The sequence below is a fragment of the Taudactylus pleione genome, unplaced genomic scaffold (assembly GCF_031769625.1).
Source record: "Taudactylus pleione unplaced genomic scaffold, aTauple2 ptg000046l, whole genome shotgun sequence".
NCBI lineage: Eukaryota > Metazoa > Chordata > Amphibia > Anura > Myobatrachidae > Taudactylus > Taudactylus pleione.
In genome coordinates this window covers 7879916-7905892 of record NW_028284448.1, presented here as the reverse complement: position 1 = coordinate 7905892, position 25977 = coordinate 7879916, and the positions used below count along the sequence as shown (strand labels likewise).

The 25977-nt window shown below is 46.1% G+C and overlaps 1 protein-coding gene across 1 annotated transcript in view; it reads right to left on the bottom strand.

The window, feature by feature from the left end:
• The window catches only part of AFG1L (AFG1 like ATPase), a 255712-nt gene that overhangs the window by 32534 nt on the left and 197201 nt on the right, over positions 1-25977 (bottom strand). The window contains exons 8-10 of the mRNA XM_088460454.1: positions 12091-12173; positions 6428-6498; positions 6071-6171 (exon numbers count right to left, since the gene is read on the bottom strand). Coding sequence (XP_088316580.1) covers positions 6071-6171; positions 6428-6498; positions 12091-12173 — 255 coding nt within the window. The remainder of the gene's footprint in view (positions 1-6070; positions 6172-6427; positions 6499-12090; positions 12174-25977) is intronic.

Here is a 25977-nt window from a genome sequence, read left to right as displayed (position 1 = left end):
GGAGGAAGCCCGCTCCATTAGGCCAAGGGCTTGTTGTCTTTTAGAAGCTGAACGTCTTGCCGGGCCACACCTCTTAGTTTGTCGCTTAAACTTGCGGAAACTATTTGGCCTAGAGGAAGGCTGTTCCTTTGCTCATCCCCAAGGACGGAAGGACTGAAAAGAAACTTACCTAGATCTAGTCTTTGACGTAGATAGCAGATCTGCAAATTTTGAAGCCGCCAGAGTAGTGATTATATTATCCAACTCTGTTTCAAAAAGTACCTTTCCGCAGAAAGATAAGACTTCCAGCGCCCTTTTTGATCCTGTATCAGCTTTCCAAGATCTTAACCAAAAGGCCCTGCGTGCCACTAATGATGCTGCTGATGCCCTAGAAGCTAAAATTCCAGCATCCACTCTTCAACAGCTTTGGCTACCCAGGCCCCAGCCATAGCTGGACAAGTAACTGCTCCAGATGATGAAAATATTGCTTTAAGACAGCCTTCAATCTTTTTATCTGTGGAATCCTTCAGCGAAGACGCTGATGGAATAGGCAATGTAGCATTTCTAATTAAACGTGAACCATGAGCATCCACAGTAGGAGGTATCTCTCATTTAGTACATATAGAAGGTGGAAATGGATACACATAAAACTGTTTATCAGGGTTACCCCATGCCTCCTCCAAAAGCTCTATAAGCTGATCAGATACAGGGAACTCCGTTTTGACCACCTTCCGGTGGTGATTAAACATTGGAGCCTTCTTACTTTGAGCTGGTTCATCATCCTGACTATCTAGGACTGATTTAACCACTCTTACCAAAGAAGGAACATCCACTGTGGATGGATGATCCTCCTCCCCAGAGCTAGATCCTGGAGAGGAACCCTGTGCATCATCTGATTATCCTAATGATGTGTCTGAATCCATATGTTGGGCAGACTGACAATAAGATAACTTACGTTTAGGCGCTTTGGTCAATACTGGTCTGTTATTAACATCAGATTGTGCCATACTCTGACTAGAATGGCCATAAACATCCTTCCATGAAGGATGCATAGGAGGTGCAAACATAGCATACTGTGGACACCCCATACAAGGAGATATCGTAGGAGCAGCCATACGATCCACATCCTTCATCATAACCTGGGACAAAAAGGAAACCCAAGATGGTTCTTATCCAGGGACAGGTAAACTGGATTGGTGAGGTGACTTTATATAACAGACAACACACAAACCATCCTTTACCTCCTGAGAGGACACATAAGTCATACATGACTTACATGGAACCAGCACAGGGTTCTCCCCCTCCTGTTTCCCTTTATCTTTTGATGTGGTCAATAAAGGCAATAATTGCAATGTTATGTGACAGCCTTCACAAAATCTCAATTAAATGTGAAGTACTCAGAAAGAAATCTCCACCCCAAGATGATGGAGAGAAAACAGAGATAGTAAAATTGACAGATTTTAGAAATAAAAGATAGTGGAAATCAGCAGCTAGCAAACAGTCACAAACAATGCGTATGTAATATAATTACAATTAAACTAATGCATGCCGCCTCTCTTGCCAACTGATTACTTCCTCCCACTTCCACATCCGAGATTTTGCCCGTGCTGCTCCCTACCTTTGGAATGCACTCCCTCTCCCTATCAGACTCTCCACCTCTCTACAAATCTTCAAACGGGTTCTCAAGACCCACTACTTCATCAAGGCCTTTCAGCACTCATCCTAACCCACCTCATGCTCTTTCCTTCCTATCTTCCCCTTCTGTGTCATGCCTGTCTGTCTGCCCCTCCCCTTAGAATGTAAGCTCTCATGAGCAGGGACCTCTTCTCTCATGTGCTTCTCTTTACATTTTCTTTTACTCTCTACTCACCATTAGGGCACCTAATAATAATAATAAAATCAACTACAGCATCAAAAATGAATGGTAGGCCATAGTGCACCATATACCTTAACCAAGGGAGAGCTACAGTATACAGGGAGACTGACCCAGACCCTCCTGAAACCACAGCTACAGGGTGCACTGAGCGTGGACCGTGAGCGTCTCATATATACGTGGAGGGTAGGTGGAACAACCCAGAAGCACGAAACCCTTCGTAAGGACTGCGTCTGGGTCGGATCTGACAGGGGACCACTTACTACCCCTAGGCTGTGTTAAGCAGTCGGGTACGCTGACCTCGTGGCAGCAGAAGCATCTGCTGCCGATCCCCAGCTTCAAACGATAAGCCCCTGACTGGTGTAGTGAGGAAGTGGCTTCTGATGCGTCTCTGACACCATAAGCAATGACTGCTGCGTGCGATTCCTTGTAAGCAAGAAATCGTCTTACCTGACATCTCCGAACATCCGGAGCAGTCCAGGTCGCAGCATTGCTGCTAGCTAAGCTCAGCCGCGACCAGCCGAAAACACCAACAACCAATTAATGATGTTGCGGCCTGGCAGAGGTAGATGGAGTCGCATTATCTGAATCTGAATACAGCCGCCGAGTACTGCTGACTCAAACATAAGGAAATAAAATAAAACATAAAAATAAAAGCTTAGAACTGCCAGAGCAGTCCCGTTACAAAGGTGCGTCTTGATCCTGCCACACCAAACGAACAACTGAAGTCTAATGGCTAGGGGCGGGTTATATATGGGGAAGGACATTCTTGGAGCAGAAGCATTAACGGTTTGGTGCCTGGCCTTCCAACCATAATATACCCATGGTATCCCTGTGGATCCCTATGGACCCCGAAGAAGAAATAAAGGGGGACAAATGACGTAGCGGTCCCTCGTACTTTGCGCAACCAGCACTGGGCTCTGATCCGGTCCTGCTTCTGGAAATACAGGGGGAAAAAATGAGTAGGGTCCCCCTGTATTATCCAGGATCAGCACCGGACTTTTTCTAGTGGGGGGCTAATGCCACAGCCAGGGGAGTCCTTTCACGGGGCACCCCAGTCGAAGCATTAATCCTGACCACTTTTCAGCCCAGGCAAGAGTTCGCTGGGGACTCCAGTAAAGGGGTCCCCCTCTCCAGGGTCCCCTTCTCCAGTAATGCTTCAGCTGGGAGGCCTGATGAAAGGGCTCCCCTAGCTGTGGCATTAGCCCCCCGCTAGAAAAAGTCTGGTGCTGGTTCTGGATAATGCAGGGGGGACCCTACTAATTTTTTCCCCCTGTATTTCCAGAACCAGGACTGGATCAGAGCCCAGTGTTGGTTGTGCAAAGTACGGGTCACCCCTACGTCGTTTTGTCCCCTGTATTTTGGCAACCAGGGCTGGTTCTGACTAGCCCAGTGCTGTTTGTGCTTAAGTACAGGGGACCCCTACGTCATTTGTCCCTTGTATTTAAGCATAACCAGCACTGGGTCCAGTGGCATAAATTCATCCCAGATGCCTGGAGGCAAATTACAATTTGGTGCCTCCTCCCTACAAAAAAGGGAAAATAAATATGGTGCATATCTATCTATCTACAGTATCTATAGATAAACACAATAACACTAATATAGAATATGTGACTTTGTTTCTATTAGGACTATTTACTAAAGTAAATTTGCAGGATATCCCCCCCTCCCCTTTTCGGGTATATGCAGTTATGCTAGGCTCAGAGTCCTCCAGATGGCAAAAGCCATCTGATGTGGGGTGGGGAGCCCTCCTGATACCCCTGATTAAGGGGAAAACCAACTGAAGTTGGTGAGGAGCCCTCTTGATACCCCAGATAGAGGGGAAAACCATCTGACGTGGGAACTTTGAGGACTGAGTTTGATTCAAGATACTGACTGCTACTGTGGTGGAACTACAAATCACAAAATTCCCAGTCTACTGCCGACTGTTCACATGCCGGGAAGTTGCTCCACCAAAGATCTGCCCTCAGACTCAGTCGCTGGTGCTCCAGGCCACCGCCTCCCATGCCCTCTTAACCGCAGCTCCGTCTGGTGCATCCTTGTTGACATCCAACTCCTGGAAGATCTGCAGCCGCACTTATGCTCGGGCCCGCAGCACAGGTTCACGGCTAGTGCTTCTGCCAGGGAGGAGTGGGACGGTGAGTTGTGGGTGAGGGGGGGCACCATAGTCACACACTGGCATGAGAAGCTGCTGAGGAGCAGTGACATCAATGAGCGGGGACACACTATAGATAGAAGGAAGCGGCATCTGATGGTCTGACATGGAGCCCTCCACTAGTATATGGTTATGGTAGCTTCTCTGGTGCCAGGAAGAGGTGCCATGTGGACAATGGAGGAGATGCCCCTTCAGTGCTGGCACCTGGCGGCAGGTGCCTCCATTGTCTCCCATAGTTCTGCCCCTGACTGGGTCACTAAAAGCCCGGGGCTGGTTGCTCTTTTGGGGGGGCGGGACGCCATTTTTAAACATAGGGGTTTTTTTTACCGCAGCAACACAGACAGGTATCTCTGACACGTCCGTGCTCTGGCCCTGATTCAGAGCTGGACGCTCTGACAGAGCGCTCGCTCTGAATCAGGGCCGGTCTTTTTTTTTCTTTTAGAACGGCCTCCTGGCCGCTCGCATAGCTGTGGATGACCACCCACAGCTATAGCGAGCGGCCAGGAAGATGATCACGATGGTCAAGACCATCGCGACCATCGGGCTTGCGACGAGACCCTTGTGGTAGAGTCTCGTTGCCGCAAGCCCCAGAGAGATTTCTGCTCTAACAGAGCCGAAATATCTCCCACTGACATCACTCGTGATGTCAGTGGGGCCGCCCCCAAATGGAGGCGTTCACATGGGAACGCCTCTATTTGGGCAGCCACTCCCCCGGCCCGCCAACCAAAGGGGGCGAGCTGTCACTCAACATCGACAGCTTGCCACCTTTGTTGCGAGACCCGGAGCGACGGAGTGCCCGTCGCTATCCGGGTCTTGCGCATGCGCACGACGGAGCCGGCTCCGTTGTGCGCATGCGTACTGGCCCACCATCGACCCAGTTGCGAGCGTACAGCGATTGCGGCCGGGTCTGAATCAGGCCCTCTGTGTCAATGACACATATGCATGTAGCACGGATCTCCTGGTCCGTGCGTGCATCTGTGTCATTGAAATACACAGCAGCACAGACGGGTCTCACTGATGATGCAAATCATTAGATCGTGCACAATAGATTGGGTGAACATCATGCAGCTTTTGCTGCACATCGTTCACCTCAGCTGCCGAAGAGAGTTCAAGGGCGATTGCATACGAGATCGCATCATATGCAAACCACACTGTGTATGGGCACCTTTAGGGCCTGATTCAGAGCCACTCGTAAGTGGCAGCTCGTTCGCTCCGAGCGATGTTTGCCCAACTGCGCATGCGTACGGATCGTTATACGCATGCGCGAACCAGTCAGTGCTGCCGAAATTCATGTGCTTGCAAAATAGCGAATGCCTGCTAATTTGAGTGACAGAATGAGGCGTATGTGGGTGGTAACAGGGGAAGGTGCTTGAAAATGGGGAGTGGAGATCCGATCGCAGGCGTGCTTAAAGGTCAAAACGGGCGTTTTATGGGTGTGCATATTTAAAACAGCCGCGTCATTGACCATGTCACTGGGATTTTTTTAAGCCAGAACTGCTTGCAAAATTGTGGTAGCAAAAACCAACCACAACAATAGCGAGCAGTTCATACCCTGTTCGATGTACTCGATTAATCTAATAAATAGCGGACATGACGTAGGATGCGAGCGGCCAGGGGGCGTAGTTTCCCAAAAAACGACCGCAAGTTTTGTACGCTCGTTCAGACCTAGAGGCGTGAACAGACCGCAAACAGCGAACAGATCATTTGTATAGCCACCCCTATTTTCAGGACGAGCGAGCGCTAATTGCGTCCAGCTCTAAATCAGGCCCTTACTCTGAATCAGCTTATTGAATACATATTAGTGGCCACCTTGTGTCCAGCGTTGTGTGCACGTTGCCCAGGTCTGTAGAAGAACAGTATGGAGTTTTGCACTCATTTTATAAAAATTGGATGTTGTTATAAGATAATGACATTATACAGTGAGTCATGTCAGTGTCCTACTGCTTAAAAACATGCTTTTGTTCACTGTTTAATAAAAACATGGTCTAACGAGAGCAAAAACAAAACTCTCAGAAAACAGAAGCGTGTTAACTTGTTTATACTGTAGTTGCCGGGGCACTTACACGGTCACAGAGTTCCTCAAATGTGCAGTCAGCAATGCACCCACAGGCTTTACTCAGCTTCAGCTCCCTGCCCTGCACTTTCAGAATCCTTGGTCTTGTTACTATGGAAACAGGAACAAAAGCTCAGTCTTGTCTGGATAATTACCCTAAAATTCATCCCTTACAGCTAGGAAATGCATAGCTTGATGAATAATAGCACATGATTCAACACATAAATTAGACAAAATGCTGATACAATGACTGCCACTTGAGAGTGGCATCAACCCATAGGCAGCAATGGAACTTATTAATTGGTCAGCAGAGATTGGGCATTGTGTTTTAAATGTGTTCTCTTTCAAGAGAAATTAACTTACGTACCATCATTTTGTTTCTGAGCCAGCTCATCAAACAACTTATCCATGACAGCCTCCACATCAGCTTCACTTGTGCTACAGAGAAAGGAAGAATAGCATGTGAGATTAATGACACTCAAGGCCTGCATCTAACAGCTGCCTGGGACAGCTTAGCTTCTTGCCCATTACACCTATATATCTATATTAAAAGCTAAAAAGGATGTTATGTTCTAAACACAAACATTACATTTACAATGCACTTTAAAAGTGGAATATTAACTTGCAGCGAGATGATTTGGCCTTATTTGCATACACTGAAAGGCTCATGTGATCCCAACAACTTCTATGAATGAGGAAACACAGGCACAACAATGCTGTGTGACAGGGAAAGCAGTCTACTGGCTATTTCTTATAGGCAGAGCAAAGCAATGATACCATACAGGAAATGTATTTTCTTTCCATGTGTGCTGGGTTCAGGGCTATATATAATGCAGATATGAACTAAGGAGTCTTCATTAAGCTTAAGAAAAACACCTTCTCTTTAAATATATAGCACAAAAGATATTGGGCCTGATTCAGAGCCGGACGCTATTTGCGCTCGCTCGGTCAGAAAAAGGGGCCGGCTATTTAAATTGAGCGCTCGCTCTTTGCGGTCTGTTGATGCCTCTATGTCTGAGCGAGCGAACGAAACATGCGCTCGCTATTTTGTAAAGACGCCCCCTGGCCGCTCGCATCCTACGTCATCTACGCTATTTATTTGATTAATCGAGTACATCGAAAGGCATCTGAACTGTTCGCAGTGCTTGTGGTTGGATTTTCCTACCACAATCATGCGAACAGTTCAGGCGAAGAAACAACCAAGTGACGTGGTCGATGACGCTGCATTGTTAATTATGCACACCCTTAAAACGCCCGTTTTGACCGTTTGGCACGCCTGCGTTCGGATCACCACTCCCCGTTTTCAAGCACCTTCCCCTGTTACCACCCACAAACGCCTCATCCTGTCACTCAAATTAGCAGGCACTCGCTATTTTGCGAGCGCTCAATTTCCGACCGCAATGACTGGTTGGCGCATGCGCATTACGACCCATACGCATGCGCAGATGTGCGAACATCGCTCGGAGCGAACGAGCGGCCGCTTACGAGCGGCTCTGAATCAGGCCCATTGTTCCTTCATTATGTTGTCAAGATAATAAAATATTTGAGTGGATTATATGTAAATCTTTGGGAAAAAGTGCTGGAATATGAGAACTGTGCAGTCTGAATACCTCATACATGTATGGGCTTTTGCAATGTTTCCAATGGACTGTCTTAAAAGTGTGTACTTGAATATAGCATATCTGTTACAATATACAAATAAGCAGGTTTGCTGCTTAACAAATGCAAATATAAAAAACCAAGTCCAAAATAGACAGTTGTATATAAAGATATTCAATGTTCAATTGTGTACATGATGATCCCATGTGAACATAATGGTAACGTGTGTACCTGATGGCCAGTGTATAAAAATGATCTTGTTTACATGATGATCCTGTGTGTACATGATGATCCTGTTTATGCATGATGATCCTGTGTGTACATGATGATCCTGTGTACATGATCATAAGCAAACGCAGGGGGGGTTTCCGTCTGTCTGGAAACACCCCCCCTAGCACACACATGACCACAGTAGAAATAGTAATATAATAGAATTTTGCTAGTGTTGCATGCTCTTCTCAGTATCACAAATAAAATAATTAGCACCACCTATGGATCTTTTAACATGCATCAGACAGTAATAAATAACCTGTGCGCCAACTAGGAGATCTGGAAAACATGCACTATTAGGGATGCACTGCTATAGAGCCCAATATGTACATATATGTCCAGGGCAGTGCTAGATTCTTCTGCTGCTCCTCCAGACTCCCGGACTTGCTCCAATAGTCTGGAATGGTGCCTACATCTAAAATAAATACATCCAGCTCAGGCAGGATGGCCCTACTGCCGCATCTAATGGCTTACTGTGATCACTGGTCCTGTATATGCTGGAATTATGATACACAATACACTTTGTATGACGCATATTTAAAACTGGTTGAGTACTAATTCTGCCCTCTTCATAGACTGGCCACACTCGCTCTAAAATCAAGCATTTGGAAACCCCCCTCTAGAAATCCTGCGTTTGCCACTGATGATGATCCTGCGTGTACAGGATGATCCTGCGTGTACAGGATGATCCTGCGTGTACAGGATGATCCTGCGTGTACAGGATGATCCTGTGTGTATATGATGATCCTGTGTGTACATGATGATCTTGTTTGTATATGATAATCCTGTATGTACATGAGGATCCTGTGTGTACTTCATGATTCTGAGCCTGATTCAGTACGGAATTGGCCGATGTTTTTTTTCTACTGAGCAACCGCTTGAGTCAAAAGACACACTGGATGGAAATGCCTCACTAATTCCACAATTGTACGCGGCATTAGCATAAAGATGTATCTGCATCCACCTCTGAATCAGCACCCTGTGTGTACATGATAATCCGGTGTGTACCAACGGGACCTATGTGTACATGATGGTCCCATATGTACCTGATGGTCCCTTGTGTTCCTGATGGTCCTATGTGTACATGATTTACCCGATGGTCCCTTGTGTTCCTGATGGTTCTATGTGTACAATATGGTCCCGTGTGTACAAAACTGTCCTGTGTATATGATGATCTTGTGTGTACATGATGGTCCTGTGTGTACCTTAATAAATGTTTATGAGTGCAGGTGTCTCATGTGAAGGTTAGTCTTGATAGCGCAACAGCAGACAAAGCAAAGTGAATATCTTTATAGCTCCACATACTTTAAACTGCACACTTAGATGCAGACATTTGCTCCAGTTCTGTACTTTCCACTGAGTACATCACATTTGTCCTATTTGCATTATTATTATCCTTTATTTGCAAATCAACAATATATTACACACTGCCATAAGCAAGCTCCATATGTTTTTGATATGAGTCATCGAGGCCGATGCAGAGTTGGAAGGAAATTGGGTGTACATTACTCAAGAAAACATGCTCTTATAAATATATGCAAAGGCGTCCTCATACACTGCATATGCACCAGGGTTACTACTAGCTATCATCAGTATGTACTTGCACTTTCATAGATTTACAGAAGATACGTTATACACAACACAAATGGGTCAGTCAGCTCTGCATCAGCCAAAATGTGTACATTTTAGAAATAATGATGATGTGTAGTGTTCTTATTAAAGATAAAGTCATACCATTGTACATATAAGCATATATGGTTCACCTCTAGTTTTTCCAAAATCATTATACATAGGCTTGCCATGTCATCCCATTAATTCAGGACATATATGAAGGAATAACACAGAATCTAAAGTGCACCTCCAAGTACAACTAGAACAAAATGCACCGCATTAACAGAATCGGTTGAGGCACAATTTCTGGCGCTGCAAATTTACATTTTTGTGAGAGGTGAAAATTCTTGTGCATACTTCCGGAAACCAAAGAACACCTAATAAAAATGCACCATTCCCATGGGTGTGGTATGTTAGTTTGACAAGCATTAGGTTGACATGAGAATGCTTAGCATGTTAACAACAACCATGTCAACAATTATGCCATGTCGACATAATAGAATGTCGACCTAATGTACCTGGTGGTCCAGTGGTTAATTACCTAGTCCCAGCCGCTCTTCCGGTCCAGACAGCCATGTAACCAGCACTTCTGGCGGTGATCTGTGCCAAGCAGCGGTTCAAGTGAGTATTCTCCCCTTATCCCTAATCCCTAGCCCTCCCCCTAGTGGCTAAGCCTAACCACCCCCCTAATTCCTCCAGCAGGCTAAGCCTCACGGAAGCGCATAAGCCTAACCATCGGCATTCTCAGAATGTCAACATTCCACATGGCGACATTTAAGATATTGACACTGTGAACATGTCGACATTCTGAGCATTTCGATATGGTGATGTAGACATGTCAACCCATCCTGACATTCTAGTATCGACATTGTGATGTTGATATTATGATTGTCGACATGGTCATTGTCAACCATGTGACTGGATATCCTTTCCCACATCTTTCAATAATCTGATTGCATAATTTGAACTCTTTTTGCATTGTTTGCAAATCTGAGCACTTTCCAAGGAACACCATTCTTCTCCAGAAACGTACTTTGGTGGCAATCTAGGTCACCAGCAAAAAAGGAGGCGTGTGATGCAGGGGCTTTATTAAGAGAAGATTAGGACCATGTGCAATCTCCATCTGGGCCCCCTTGTCTCTAGCGACCGGCCACTGCACCATTTTCCCTGTGATTTGTGCAGTGCCGCTGCTGTGGGACTCTGCTGAGTTGAGTATTAAACACAGGAACAGAGGGCCTGATTCAGAGCCGGACGCTCTGACCAGAGCGCTCGCTCTGAATCAGGACCCTCCTACATGAAAATGGAGCGACCTCTTGGACGCTCGCATAGCTGTGGGTGACCACCCACAGCTATAGCGAGCGTCCATGATGATGGTCGCGATGGTCAAGACCATCGCGACCATCGGGCTTGTGACGGAGACCCTGCGGTAGGGTCTCGCTGCCGCAAGCCCTGGAGTGATTTTGGCTCTATCAGAGCCAAAATCACTCCCACTGACATCACTCGTGATGTCAGTGGGGCCGGCTTCAGACGGTAGGCGTTCCCATGGGAACGCCTCCGTCTGGCAGCCACGCCCCCAGCACGCCCACCAAAGGGGGCGTGCTGTCAATCAACATCGACAGCACGCCCCTTTGGTGCGAGACCCGGAGCGACGGCTATCCCGTCACTAGCCGGGTCTCGCGCATGCGCACGACGGAGCTCCCTCCGTCGTGCGCATGCGCAGTAGGGCACCATCGACCCGCCTGCGAGCATCCTGCGCTCGCGAGCGGGTCTGAATGACCCCCAGAGGCCCTGATTCAGAGCCGGACAGAGCGCTCGCTCTGACTCAGGGCCGTCCCTCCTGCCTTTTGGAGCGGCCTCCTGGCTGCTCGCATAGCTGTGGGTGACCACCCACAGCGAGCGGCCAAAATGATGGTCACGATGGTCAAGACCATCGCGACCATCGGGCTTGTGACGAGACCCTTGCGGTAGGGTCTCGCTGCCTCCCTGGAGTGCTTTTGGCTCTATCAGAGCCAAAAGCACTCCCACTGACATCACTTGTGATGTCAGTGGGGCCGGCCCCAGACGGTAGGCGTTCCCATGGGAACGCCTCCGTCTGGGCAGGCACGCCCACCAAAGGGGGCGTGCTGTCAATCACCATCGACAGCACGCCCCCTTTGGGGCGAGACCCATAACGACGGCTTAGCCGTCGTTATTCGGGTCTCGCGCATGTGCACGACGGAGCAGCTTCTGTCATGCGCACTTGGGCAACAACGACCCCCTTGCGAGCGCTCAGCGCTCGCAAGCGGGTCTGAATCAGGCCCAGAGGTCCATGTGTAGCACACACAGTGCACCAATTAGATACTCCCCAGGTGTGATGCAACACAAATATTTTATACCGTGCCTAGGCAGTTTCCTGCTTCATAAAGGTCCCATCAATATGAAGAAATTATAGCTTATTTTTTTAGTAATAAGGTTCACTAGGTACTGGAAGAATAAGAAAACAGACCGACCCTTGTACATTATATTATATACTATAGAAATAAAATGTTTGCAGAATAAAGTGAAACTTACAGGAAGTATAGTTTACCAGCCGCAGAGAGAACACGTCTTCGATAGTCTATACCAGAGTCCAGCTGAACAGTGTTGCAGTATTCCTGAAAGAAGAGATGAAATATACACTGTTACAACAGTATATATGTAACAATAAGAGCAAACATTCACATTAAGGTACATTCTTAATCATGGTTACATTTTACAGCATTACCATACAATAACAAATACAGTTATAACTAGAGATAAGCGATTCGGTTTTACTCGGTTATGTTCTGATCTCAAAAACTACATCGTATTGGCTACCCGACTATCCCGTGTTTGGGATAGCAACACTTACTGAGAAAGTATCCACGGTAAGCCAAATCAGAGAAAGCATGGGCTATTCCACATCAACTGATCCAATGTTTCATTACTTTTTTACCTTAATTTTCATATTTTTTATTGCACTCTGTATGCTAAATGATACATCAAAGCGGACTATAAATCTTTAATTGTAAATTTTTAGGTTATGTAGTTTTTTGAGTTTGGGTTTGAAAATGTAAAAAAAATTCACAAATTTTAGTACTTGTGCACATACAAAAACCTAATTTTATCTGTCTAGGATCAAGATATTTTAAAAAAATAGCTCAAAACATACAGATGTATCCTCAAACACTGTGGTTTCAGCCGTGCCAAACAGCCCCTCTTAGTTCACCAGTTCCCTGGGCATCTTATTCGCACAAATAAAACAACTGAAGGTGACAAAGCTACATACTGTAGCTAGACTGCACTTATTAATTTGATGTGCGACATTCGTACATTTGTGTGCATATGAGTCCTGTATACAAAGGGCTACGATGCAGCAGCAACGGCTTTTTCTCATGCCAAGTTCTGTTGTGCTTCATCTGCGACTTTGTATGTGTTTAAAACTAATTCCTGTGTGGTTAAAGCAGAACATTTTGCTCCTCTACACTGCTTGGTGCGGCTCAGTCACTCCAGGTGTCTAGCGCCGTATGGTGTATTGAGGCTTGGTATATGAGGACACATCCGTAGCAGGCTTTAATTTGGTATACCACATAACTGGGTTTATGGAAGTCAACATTTCAAGGTACCAAATTCAAACATTTAAAAAAAGAATAAAAAAAAATAGGTTTCAAATTTTCAAAAACTTTGTTTTATTATTTTATGTTTTAAGATTGTCCATAACAAATTTCAAGTTTAGATATCAATGGGACCTTATGTGTTTAATAATTTCTATTATAGTGACATGTGAATGTCAAATTAAAGCCTTCTATGCTCTGTTTATTTTAATATCTTAATCCTGGCCTTCGGAAATAACTTTTTGTACTGCCACATTTTGTGGATTTTTGACATTCAAAACCTTATAACTAGGAAACTATGGGCCTGATTCAGAGCCGTTCGCTATTTGTGGTCGTTCGTTCAAAAACAAGGGGTGGCTATTCAAATGATCCGTTCGCAAATTGCAGTCTGTTCCCACCTCTAAGTCTGAACGAGCGAGCAAAACATACGCTCGTTTATTTGATAAAAACGCCCCCTGGCCGCACGCACCATACGTCATGTCCGCTATTTATTAGATTAATCGAGTACATCGTACAGCGTATGAACTGCTCGCTATTCTTGTGGTTGGTGTTTTCAACCGCTATTTTGCGAGCAGTTCTGAGTTAAAAAAAACCAAGTGACGTGGTCAATGACGCTGCTGTATTAATTATGCACTCCCTTAAAACGCCCGTTTTGACCTTTAAGCACGCCTGCGTTCGGATCTCCACTCCCCGTTTTCAAGCACCTTCCCCTGTTACCACCCACATACACCTCATTCTGTCACTCAAAATAGCAGGCCCTCGCTATATTGCGTACCAACGATTTTCGGCCGCACTGACTGGTTCGCGCATGCGTACTAAAAACCGTACGCATGCGCAGATGTGCGAACATCGCTCAGAACGAGCGTACTGCCGCTAGCGAGTGGCTCTGAATGAGGGCCTATGTGAAAAAATTTTTAACGTACAGTATATTTGAGACTCTCTCTTAGGGGTAAATTTACTAAAATGTGTGTTGTTCCCGATTTTCAATCTCGGGTGATATCACTTTTTTGTAAATCGGGAATTCAGGAACGCCTCCGTTTGTCCAGCCACCCAGCCTACAAAACGGGGTGAGCTGTCGATCAACATCGACAGCTGTCCCGTTTGTAGCGAGCCCTGGAGCGAGTGAATTTTTCACTCGCTACGGGGCTTGCGCACGCGCATTGCGCACGCCGCCTGTGCGCAATGCACAAACATCGACCAACTTGCGAGCGCATAGCGCTTGTGAGCGTGTCTGAATGAGACCCATATTTCACTGATATGTGCAGGCTGCTTGTTCGGGAGAGAAATTCGGCCGTTTAAATAGGGGCTTCAAAACGCACAGGATCGACCAAATACACCATTAAACAAAACAATATTGTCAAAACCGGGAGCTTGGTGAAGCCACGATTTTTTAAGTTAAAAAAACGTCTGTTTTTGATCAATCCTATCCGAGTTGAAAAACGGGACAAATCGGCACCAAATCGAATCTTAGTAAATTTTCCCCTTATAGTACTAAATGTGACTAGGGAATAAATGCAAATGGTTAGGTAATTTGTATTGGATCACCTGACCCTCGTGTTTCCCCATTTGTATATCAGTCAATTACCGTATATACTCGAGTATAAGTCGACCCGAATATAAGCCGAGGTACCTACTTTTACCCAAAGAAACTGGGAAAACTTACTGACTCGAGTATAAGCCTAGTGTGGGAAATGGCAGCAGCTGGTAGTGCCCCCAGTAGTAATTCCCCCTGGTTGTGCCCCCAGTAGTAATCCCTCCTGGTAGTGCCCCCAGTGGTAATCCCCCCTTTCAGTGCCTCCAGTAGTAATCCCCCCCTGGTAGTACCCCCAGTAGTAATCCCCCCTTTTAGTGCCCCCTGTAGTAATCCCCCACTGGTAGTGCCCCCTGTAGTAATCCTCCCCTGGTAGTTCCCCCAGTGGTAATCCCCCCTTTTAGTGCCCCCTGTAGTAATCCCCCCCTTTAGTAATCCCCCCCTGGTAGTGCCCCCTGTAGTAATCCCCCCTGGTAGTGCCCCCAGTGGTAATCCCCCCTTTTAGTGCCCCCTGTAGTAATCACCCCCTGATAATGCCCCCTGTAGTAATCGCCCCCTGGTAGTGCCCCCTGATAATGACCCCTGGTAGTGCCCCCTGTAGTCATCGCCCCCTGGTAGTGCCCCCTGTAGTCCCCCCCCTCCCTAGTAGAGAGAGACGTGAAAAGAATAAAAAAAAATAAACACTTACCTTAAACTCCCGCTCCTGGTCCCGCTGCTGTCCGCTCCTCCGGCCGCTTTGCATGGGAGAGACGTCGTCATGACGACGTGTCTCCCATCACCCACTGCGGGAGCCGGAAGATGGCTCCCGCAGTGGGAGCAGCAGCAGCCGCTGAGAGTCTGACAGACTCTCAGCGGCTGCTGATTACACCAAACACGCAGCTGCCGGCTCCGGCGGCTGTGTGTTTGGCAGTGTGTAGCGCTGACCGAACTCCGTCCAGTCAGCGCTACACTTGACTCGAGTATAAGCCGAGGGGGTACTTTTTCAGCACATTTTTTGTGCTGAAAAACTCGGCTTTTATTCGAGTATATACGGTAAGTATATTTCAGCACATTTTTACAATTAGAAAAGCAGGAAAAGGAAACATGAGTAGAACAGTCTATAGGCCCCATACACGGTGCGATATTCACCTTGCGACATGATGGCCGACATATTGGGAGGTCCCTACACACAGAGCGATCCGCTGCTCGACCACCTGATATGCCGCCACCCCCCTCCCACACCGCATAGCGCTGCATGGGATCGTTCCTACGCATCACCAGATCTTATGGGCAGCATGAAAGATCTGAAGGAGCAATGTACAATCCCATGGGAGCACGCACTGGCCGATATCATGCCCACCCACGGTATGATATAGCAGCAGTATTGTACCAATCCTTTGGATCGGCTGCTAAATCGCACCGTGTATGGGGGCCTTAACACTGGCTTAATAGCAGTGTTCGCAAATATGCGCTATAGCGCGTATTTTACCCGCTATCAGGCACCGGGGACCCACTTTTCTAAAGTATCCGGGTCCCCGGGGATGCGCTGTGCTGTGGCCAATCCCTGAAAGCTGGCTGCAGCATAGCACGTCCCCCTGCAGTAACAGACACAACGCTGTTTGCTAGAGCAGCCAATGAGAGTCAGATAGACTCTCATTGGCTGCTGCTGTGGAAAGCCGTGCTGGGATCAAGTGTCTGATCCCAGCATCGGCACAGCATCCGTGCCCGGTGCTGGGACAGTGTGTTTGTTCCCAGCGCCGGGTAAACTACTGCGGTGGGTACCTGGTGAAGGGACCGCCTGGTCCCTTCCACCAGCGTCGGCGGGAGTAGCTTGGCTCCGGGCGCAAGCTAAGCAGAGCTCGCTGCCCGGAAGCCAAGTAGCGGCGGTCAGCGGCGGTTGTTTGGCACTGGCCGCGAGCCAAACACGGCTCGCGGTCCAGCAGCCAATAGAAGGCAGATGCGACGAGCCAATTGCAGCTCGCTGCGTCATAGCCCCGCCCACTCGCGGCGTCTTGTATAGACGCTGCTTAGCGGGAACGCGTTCAGTCCATCGGCGGAGGTGAGGAGTGAAGACTTCACGAAGAAAAGAGCGGCGCGGCGACAGTTCTGGCGGCCGCGCAAGCGCCCAGAAGACGGCGTGATCAAGAAGGAAGAGGCGGTGCCGCTGGCCAGGACGGGCCAGCGGCAGAAGACTGAAGCTGAGGACTGAAGAGGACTGCGGGGGAGGAAAGCAAAAGAGCTAACGAAGCTCCCCCAGCCTCTTCCACCATACCGGTAGGCGGCCTTGGGCCACCGGTATTTTACTCCTTCCTAGACCACCAGGGTTGTCGGGCACTAGGCCCGTGGGATAAATTCAGGCAATAGGCCTGTGGGTCTCTAGGCGGGCACAAGGCCCGGGCAACATAGGGGGCATTAGACCCAATTGAAGGTATATGCCCCCCAAATAGGTGTGTGACTTGGGCATTAGGCCCAGGTCACTAGAGGGCCCACCTATTTGCCCTTTAGTGGCCTGGGCCTAATGCCCAGGTCACTCACACTTATTAGAGGGGCAGATACCTTCATTGGACTGCATAGGTGGTCTGACAGGCATACGAGGGGCACTGCACAGGGGGATTGCTCCTGGGGGCACTGCACAGGGGGACTGCTCCTGGGGGCACTGCACAGGGGGACTGCTCCTGGGGGGACTGCTCCTGGGGGCACTGCTCCTGGGGGGACTGCTCCTGGGGGCACTGCACAGGGGGATTGCTCCTGGGGGCACTGCACAGGGGGATTGCTCCTGGGGGCACTACACATGGGGAAAGTCGTATTACCTGAAAGATCATGGAGGCATTAAAACATGCATTTAAGGGGCTTGTGGGGATATCTAATGCTGTTGGGGGTATCAGATCTGCATTTTAGGGGCATGTGGGGATGTGTGGTGGCATGTGGGGAGGTCTGAGGCATATGGGGAGCTCTAAAGCATAAATTATGATGGGACCCAGAAATGGTCAGGTAGGACCCCATTTTTTTAAAGTGGTGGGTCCCTGGGACCCACAAATTTTGTCGCTCACCGCGATCACTGTAATAGGGCACAATGGCAAATCTGCAAGACTCAACATCTCTGTGGCAATTTTTTTCCCTCCATCCAATTCCTAGGGGCAGATTATAACAGCCACAACATCGCTAGTAGTACACAAGAATCTCAACAATGTTAATCTACAGTTAATCTCGGCTATATGCACAGCCATAGATTGCTACTGCACATGGCTCGGAAATGAATCAGCCCCCTAGTGTGAGTATCCCCTGCAATACCACCTAGACATCAGGTGACAGGGCGACCTCAACACAAATAACTGCACATTCCTTTTCACTTAATGCCATTAGCACTTACTAAAGCTGTAATCAATTAGGACTAAGAGACGAAACCTGTATGCTACCTTTTTATGGCCATTTTTTCCTCTACTAGGGCTTTAAGGTAAGAATTCAATTGAACGCGATGTTCTGTTGGGCATCCCCGTGATGCCCAGCTGCACACATATCGGCCATATATGGTAGGACAGGCTGACATCTCAACTTGACTGTCGACGGGCGAGATGTGCCATTTCAGAATAGTACATTGTGTCCATTGTGCAAAATTGAATTGCCCCCCGAAGAAGTCTTATTTTGTTTAACTGAGAAAGTCACACAAGCCATGACAAATTGCACTGGAGGACCCCTAATTAGGAAGTGCGGTTGGAATGCACAGCAGTCTTCCTTACCAGGAAGCACCACAAACGCAGGCAGTCAGTATTAGCTTTAACAACAAATTTCTATACTCTCCACCAATATTTGAAGAATCAAGATCTATAGGTTAAAATGTAATTTGAATAGATATGATATTGCTCGAGTCTAATAAAACACTATTATATTTTTCTCTAAGAGCAGTGATTTATACACAATTTAAACTACTCATATACACCGACGCCACATACTTCATCTCCTGAGATACAACAGCAGAAAGAGGAACAGGACCATATCAGAGGAGCTAGCAATAGAAGTATAAGTACAATACAAATTAAACTATCTGTGCAAGACCTTTCGGGGTAGCAGTTAAATGTTCAGCAGCCGTTTAAGCAACCTGGGTCCCTTCCCAGTTAATAGGATAAGAGCTAGAAAAAGCTAAAGTCTAAGCTATAGCCATGCTTATGGCGCTAAAACATTTTAAGATTAGAAAGAAGGAAGATAATTAAAACAAAGATAGTATAAGGAAGAAAAGTATAAAGAATGAGAGAATTCCCGCTCTGAGTAAATGGCTAAAAAATATATGTATTTATTCTAGAGCAAAGTATTCATAAAATTGTTTCACAAATAACAATAAATATCAGGTATCTAGAAGTATAAGTACACCTGTCTCCTAGTTTTATGATAGTGCTTATGTCCTACCCAGTACATTCATTCTGGCTATATATATCCTGAGGTGGTGCTATGCAAGCTCACTACAAGAGAATAAGACATACAGTATTGCTACAGGTATTATTACCACATTTATGGATTGACTACTACACAGGTATTAAGAAGTAACCATAAAATGATGAGACTGATGTTTGCATATGAATTATTGGACATAAACCTCTTACCAGCATATATTGTACTTGCTGCAGAAATATTTCCTATCAACATGACAAGACTTTACCCACTATTAGACTGAGCAACACAGTGTAATCTACTGTATATCATTCACCTATTTCTTTTGGCAATACACTGCTATCGGATTCAGTATGATTTACCGCCGGCCGCATGGCATCCCGGCATCACTGAAAATCCCGATTGTCCCCAAGTAAGTATTCTCTAACTTATTCTACCCCCTAACCCTAACCCCACCTTAGGGGTGCCTAACCCTAACCCCCCCCTTCCCCTAGCCTAAACCTAACCTCCCGGGGAGGTGCCTAACCCTAAGTTCCCCGCGGGAACCCTAAACCTAACCCTCCCCCGCGTCTGTCCGCGCCCGGCTTACCTTTGATCGGTAACCCAGGTGTCGGGCTCCCGGTGTAGGGAAAATGACAGGCATCGGGATTTCGACACCTGTCATTTATCCCTTGCCAGGATTAGACAGTCGGGAAGCCGGCGGTCGGGATTCCGTCCATCAACTTCCCGACTGTTTCCCACTGCTATCAACATACGATCATCCAACATTCACAATTTGTGACTATCAATCTCTGATCCTTGGTGTGTAGCATATACCAGAAGAGTTGGGTAACACCCTATTAGCTGATTAAGTCGTGGACACCTCAAAACCTGAGAAACTAACCATTATCTGCTTTCCCTCCCAGTATACAAGAGTGTTGCTCAACACACACTCATTGTTTTGTTTGTCTGTTTATCAGCTTGAACTTCATCCCTCGCAATCCTACAATCTCCAACCCATCAACTTCATCCCTCACATTTCTACACTCTTCAACCCATCAACTTTACTCTTCCCATTTCTACACTCTCCAACCCATCAACTTCACTCTTCCCATTTCTACACTCTTCAACCCATCAACTTCATCCCTCACATTTCTACACTCTCCAACCCATCAACTTCACTCTTCCCATTTCTACACTCTCCAACCCATCAACTTCAACCTTCACAACTTTACCTTCTCATCAACTTCAGTTTTGTCCCTCACAAAGCCATTCTCTGAAGACTAAAAGGATTGGCTGGTTGTGATGTGTGTTTTATTGCTTACCCAATCTAGGGGCTTATTTACTAAGCAAGCCACCACTTCCTATTGTGTTTGCATCTGAAATTTAAAAAGGTCAATGCTTTTAATAGCAGAATGTTCATGAAATAACCGATGCTACTGATGCATGATCTATAAGTTGTATTTCAGAAAAACTTGCAGGATATATAAAGAATGTGGAAGAGATTTATGGATGAAAAAACTAGTTACAATTTTCCATACTAAAATGAATGAACAAAATCATACAAAATAAGGCATAGGGTGCTAATGATCGCTATAAAAGGCCGATTGTGCCATGAGATTCTCAATAGCGTTGAAAGGTGTAACTTATTTTTTTCTTTCAAAACTCTCTTCTGCATACTTTCATTTATAACTCCTGCAAGTTTAATTGAAATCCAATTTATAGATCATGCGCTATAACGCTCTGAGTACCATCAGTTAGTAAACACCCTGTACATATGATGTTGGCCACAATAAGATCGGCAAGGTCAGATGTGATAATATAGCATGCTATACATGTCTTTGAACAGATAAGTGTTTTAGTACAGGTACAGAAATCCTTTCTCTGACAGATATTGTAAACAGCACTTTAAACAAATGTTATAACTGAATAATGTTTTTCTTTTGCCACTAATGTATATGCTTCATAGATAACATAAATTCAGGCTCAGTTGTTGTAGATTATGGAGGCCCTGCTTTAGGGTGTACAAGCATTGATGCGGTGGTGTAAAACCTGGCTATTTATATGCAATTTGTACTGTGTATTAATTTACACTGCAATATCCCATTTGGCACTTTAGGGAATTCATTTTTCCCAGATCATTACTTTATGCAGCAAGTGGAATTTTATAGATTTCTTGGTTTATTGTATTTTATACCAGGGATGGGGAACCTCCGGCCCGCGCCATGTTACGGAGCTCTCAGTCTCAGCAGATCTCTGAAGATGGTGACAGCTGCAGCGGTGGGACGAAGGTCAGTTTATTAAGGAACTGAGGGTGACTGTGCCCCAAAGAGGATGAAGATGGACAGTAGCGATGACAACGCAGCCCTGTGCCTGGGGTGGGGGGGCGGCGGCGCTGTGTGGGCTGTATAGCAGTGTAGAGGAGCCTCCATTGTGTGTGTGATTGACTGGGGTTTACCAGTCAGGTATGCAAATGCGCAAGATAGGGATGCAGTGGGACGCTATTATGGGTTGTCTCACCCAAGTGGTCCCATTGTATGGCTGCTCTTAGCCTGGTCCCATTCACTATCGATCCCCCACCCTTCCATTGTAGTAAGGTAAATTCGGGGGATGGGGATTAAGGGGGATCACCTGTCATCCTGTGTGTGTCCCTTAAACTGGGTACACACTGTGTCAACACAGTCGATTCGCTGGCACAGCGGCTGGTATGGCCCCCGACTGATGTTATAAATATCCAAATGGCCCTTGGCAGAAAAAAGGTTCCCCACCCCTGTTTTATACCAATATTCCCATATGAAGCTGCACTCTTGAAGATATCATACATTGAAATAAAAACGGTAAATAAAAATCATGCACATTTAAACTGGTATTCCAGTATTTTATAAACTGTTTTTAACATGCATTTTAGTAATATTTGAGAATCTTTTTCCTACCACTGTTCATCTCTTCTTTATCTGTATGACCAGTTTTTCGGTGAAAGGGGACAGAACAGCTTGTTTTTGCGAATCAGACCATCACAATGCTCATAATAATAGAAGAATATGATAACCTTGTGAGAGGTGGTGACCTTTCCATGTATAGCTGGTATATGACAGGGACAGTGTCATTATGCAAGGAGGGAACTGGTGGGAACCTGGAAGCTACAGACTGACCAGTAAAGGGGCCCATACATCAACAATCAATCGACTCAATTCTGTGATTTGTACATTATTTTGTAAATAAAAAAAATCTGCAAAATTCAACACGTTGGAAGTCCTTGATTCGCCCAATTCCAACCCAGAAAATGTTTGAAATCGGTGAATTTAGGATATCCAACATGTTGGATTTTTCTGCTCACCAGAGAATACGGAATCAGGCAATTGGTGTATGGACTGCATTAGATAGTATAAGAAGAAGAAATCCCCAAGAGGACACAGTAGTAATGAGGTTTTTTAAAAACAACAAAAAAAATTGAAACAATGATTTTCTTGTATTTTCTGAGCCCTGATACAGATAAAACCTTACTGATCAGGATGTATCAAAGCCATGATCACTTGCCAAAGTCTGCAGGCCAAGACTTTGACGAAGAACATTAGTTCCACATTAAGTAACAAGAATCGCTGTTTACCTAAACAGGACACTGGTCCAGACTGTCAATTACAGTAGTCCTAACTTGAGAAAAGAAGATCAAAATAGAACCCTTGCAGAAGCAAATTAAAGAAAACTTCCTATCCAGGAACCCCCAATTCAGTGATAGCAAAGGAAAGGAACTACGCAAGATCATGTAGTATAGGGATGCGTAAATGGAACAGAACTTCTTTGCAATTTTGAATGCATCATATAGCAAATTAGTTACTGTAAAATGTTATTATCAATAACAGGTAGCAAACTCAGGCATATTAAGTACTGCATATATCGATAGTCAGAACATGCCCGCAAGTACAGTGTAGTAGGATTCAGGAACTGCCTCACTATATTCAGTGGACCCTCTTCCAGACCAGGGAAGCACAAGGCCTCTTCTCTTTTTGGGATTTATGATTGGATGATAGGGCATCTAGCGAGAAACTAGGAATCTTGAGGTGTGCTAACAGATCTCAGCCTTGCTTAGGAGATCTGGCACTGAGGATTCTACAATATTTTGTCAGTTGGAACTAGAATAGGAAACCCACTTTTATAATATATTATATAGTTGCTTAAGGTTTTAATGATGGTGAACATGTTGCACAGTTTCTTTGGAGTTAATGGAGCCAAATCAACAAAGATAAATAGACTTTAACTTTGAAAGGGGACTGAATGCTCATTTCATGCTGCAACAATGATTTGCTCCCAAAGATGAAAAATGACATAGCGTAGCCACTAATCTGCTTTACCTCTGGGTCAGAGGGAATGATAAATCAGGTCTAGGAGCAGTTCCCACTTCTTGACATCTAGAAGAAAATGTTGGAACATGGCCTTTAGATTGGTAGGTAGGGCAGTGGTTTAAACAGACTCAGGAATCTGCTGTAAAGCAGCTTCCCTACTCTGCCTTTGACTCACTCCTTACATGATTTCAGACAGGATATTTCATGATCAGCAACTTTGTTAAAGGTAAATCCTTCAATGAGTTTGGTTTCTAGAGAATCATTCTGGATACCCAGGAATGCAATCTCATATTTGAAGCCTAGAATGAATTAATGAGAACATAATAAGTTAGATGGATGCGAAGAAGACTGCTCCTGTAGAACGGATTATAATTGGGGACATGTGGCTGTATATTCAAGGTACAAATTTCAGGACACTCCTGTAATTTTATATCAACTGCACTGTTAGGAGTATTGTCAGGATCACAGATACAGTATGAACAACAATAATCTCAGTAATTACACTACACCTCTGACCAGATAGTATGAGGTCTCTCCTTTTTCAGATGTTAGTCAATAATATTATACTGCAAGGCTTAAGCCGGGCAAACATTATGTGATTGGGGACGATAACTGCATAGTGTATAGCCGCCATTAATCAGTGATGATCAGATGGTTGGGCATGAAATATTTTCCAACATGTCCGACTGATTCGATCATTGGTTGGCCGTATTTGGCAATGCCATAGCCGACCGACTGACATATTTCCGTTTCTTCACAGGAGAGGAACAGGGAATTGTTTCCTCTCCAGAGGAGGAACCCAGATATTGTGTGGCCACTGTAAAATATCTCAGTGTATGGCCACGACATCTGCTGGTTTCAGGCTATCAGAAAAAATGTCTGTTGGTCTGACAGGACATTTCATCTGACAATGTACGTATGCCCAGCATTAGAGAGTTTCTGTGATTTAGTTCAGGTCCTTTATAAGCTCATAAAGGGCATTTACATGTTACTGGTTATAGCTTTCAGCCTTTTCTCTTCTTGGTGTTGCTCTGCCAGGCAACACCAATAATATAGTAAGGTCGTATTCACGCAAAATGCACGACATGACAAACCATAAGAAAGATTTATAATGCTGGTCAGGAGGTGGGTCAATTGCATGTGTTTGACCCCTTGTGCAAAATGCAAACTGATAATTTTCCCTATATATTGTAAGCTTGCGATCAGGGCCCTCTTACCTTTATGTCTGTCTCTAACATCTTAGTCTTGTTCCATTAATGTTGTTAATGTTATGAATCCCAAAGCTCGTTCCATGTGAACCCCTTAGAACCCAGGCTAGCAAGGAACTTCCGCCACTAATAGCCACCCGTTGTTCCCTTAGATCTATAAACGATCATAGGTACTTAGGTGGCCACCTGGTCTTAATACTCGGGGTAGTAGCGGTTCACACGAATATACTGTGGGATCCGGTGGTGAGAGGAACAGCAGGATTTGGAACAGTCAGTGTTTCGGCTTGGGAGCCGATGATGCGGCTTATGAGTTGACTTGGGAGTCAGTGATGCAGTTGAGAGCTGGGAGCAGAAGTGGTGCGGCTTTGAGAGCCGATGATGCGGCTTTGGAACCGGCGGTGCGGCAGAAGTTGATAGCAGGAGTGAGTTGATGGTGCGGCTTTGAGAGCCGATAGTGCGGCTAAGGTGCCGATGGTGCGGCTTTGAGCCGGTAGCTGGAGTAGTATATGTATTAGAAATATGGCTTTGAGAGCCGATGGTGCGGCTACGGAGCTGGTACACAAGTGGGTGTACTTTAGATGCGGCTTTGAGAGCCGATGGTGTGGCTCGAGAGCCGGTACTCAAGTTTGTGTACTTTAGATGCGGCTTTGAGAGACGATTCTCAAGTTTGTTTACTTGCGAATCGGCTTTGAGAGCCAGTACACAAGTTGCGATTTGGCTTTGAGAGCCGATGGTGCGGCTTGAGAGCTGGTACACAAGTTTGTGTACTGTGATGCAGCCTTGAGAGCCGATGGTGCGGCTTGAGAGTCGGTACACAAGTTTGTATATTGCAATTAAGGTTTTGAGAGCCGATGGTGTGGTTTGAGAGCCGGTAAACAAGTTTGTGTACTTGCGATGCGGCTTTGAGAGCCAATGGTGGGCCTTAAGAGCTGGTACACAAGTTTGTGTACTGTGATGCAGCTTTGAGAGCCAATGGTGTGGCTTTGGAGACGGTGGCAGCACGGAAGCTGCTGGTGTGGCTGGGAAGCCGACAGAGGCTGATGAGGCGGTGGCATCACGGAAGCTGCGGGTGCGGCTAGGGAGCCGGTGGAGAGGCTGGTGAGCTGGTGGCAGCATGGAAGCTGCTGGTGCGTCTAGGGAGCTGATGGAGAGGCTGGTAAGATGGTGGCAAGAGTATTCAGCTGGAGAACCAGAATATACTACCACGAGGAGACACAGAACAATGACCATGCAGTTGAGCTGAGAGAACCTACAAGTGCGCTATAGTTGGCAAGGCGGCAAAAGGCCTGCACAAATAGCAGGAGGAACCAATCACATTGTGCTGTGGATAACACGTGACCTCCTGAGGCGTGCAGATCGCCTAGCAACTGAGGGACCCAGAACAACAGCGTCATGAGAAGGTAAAC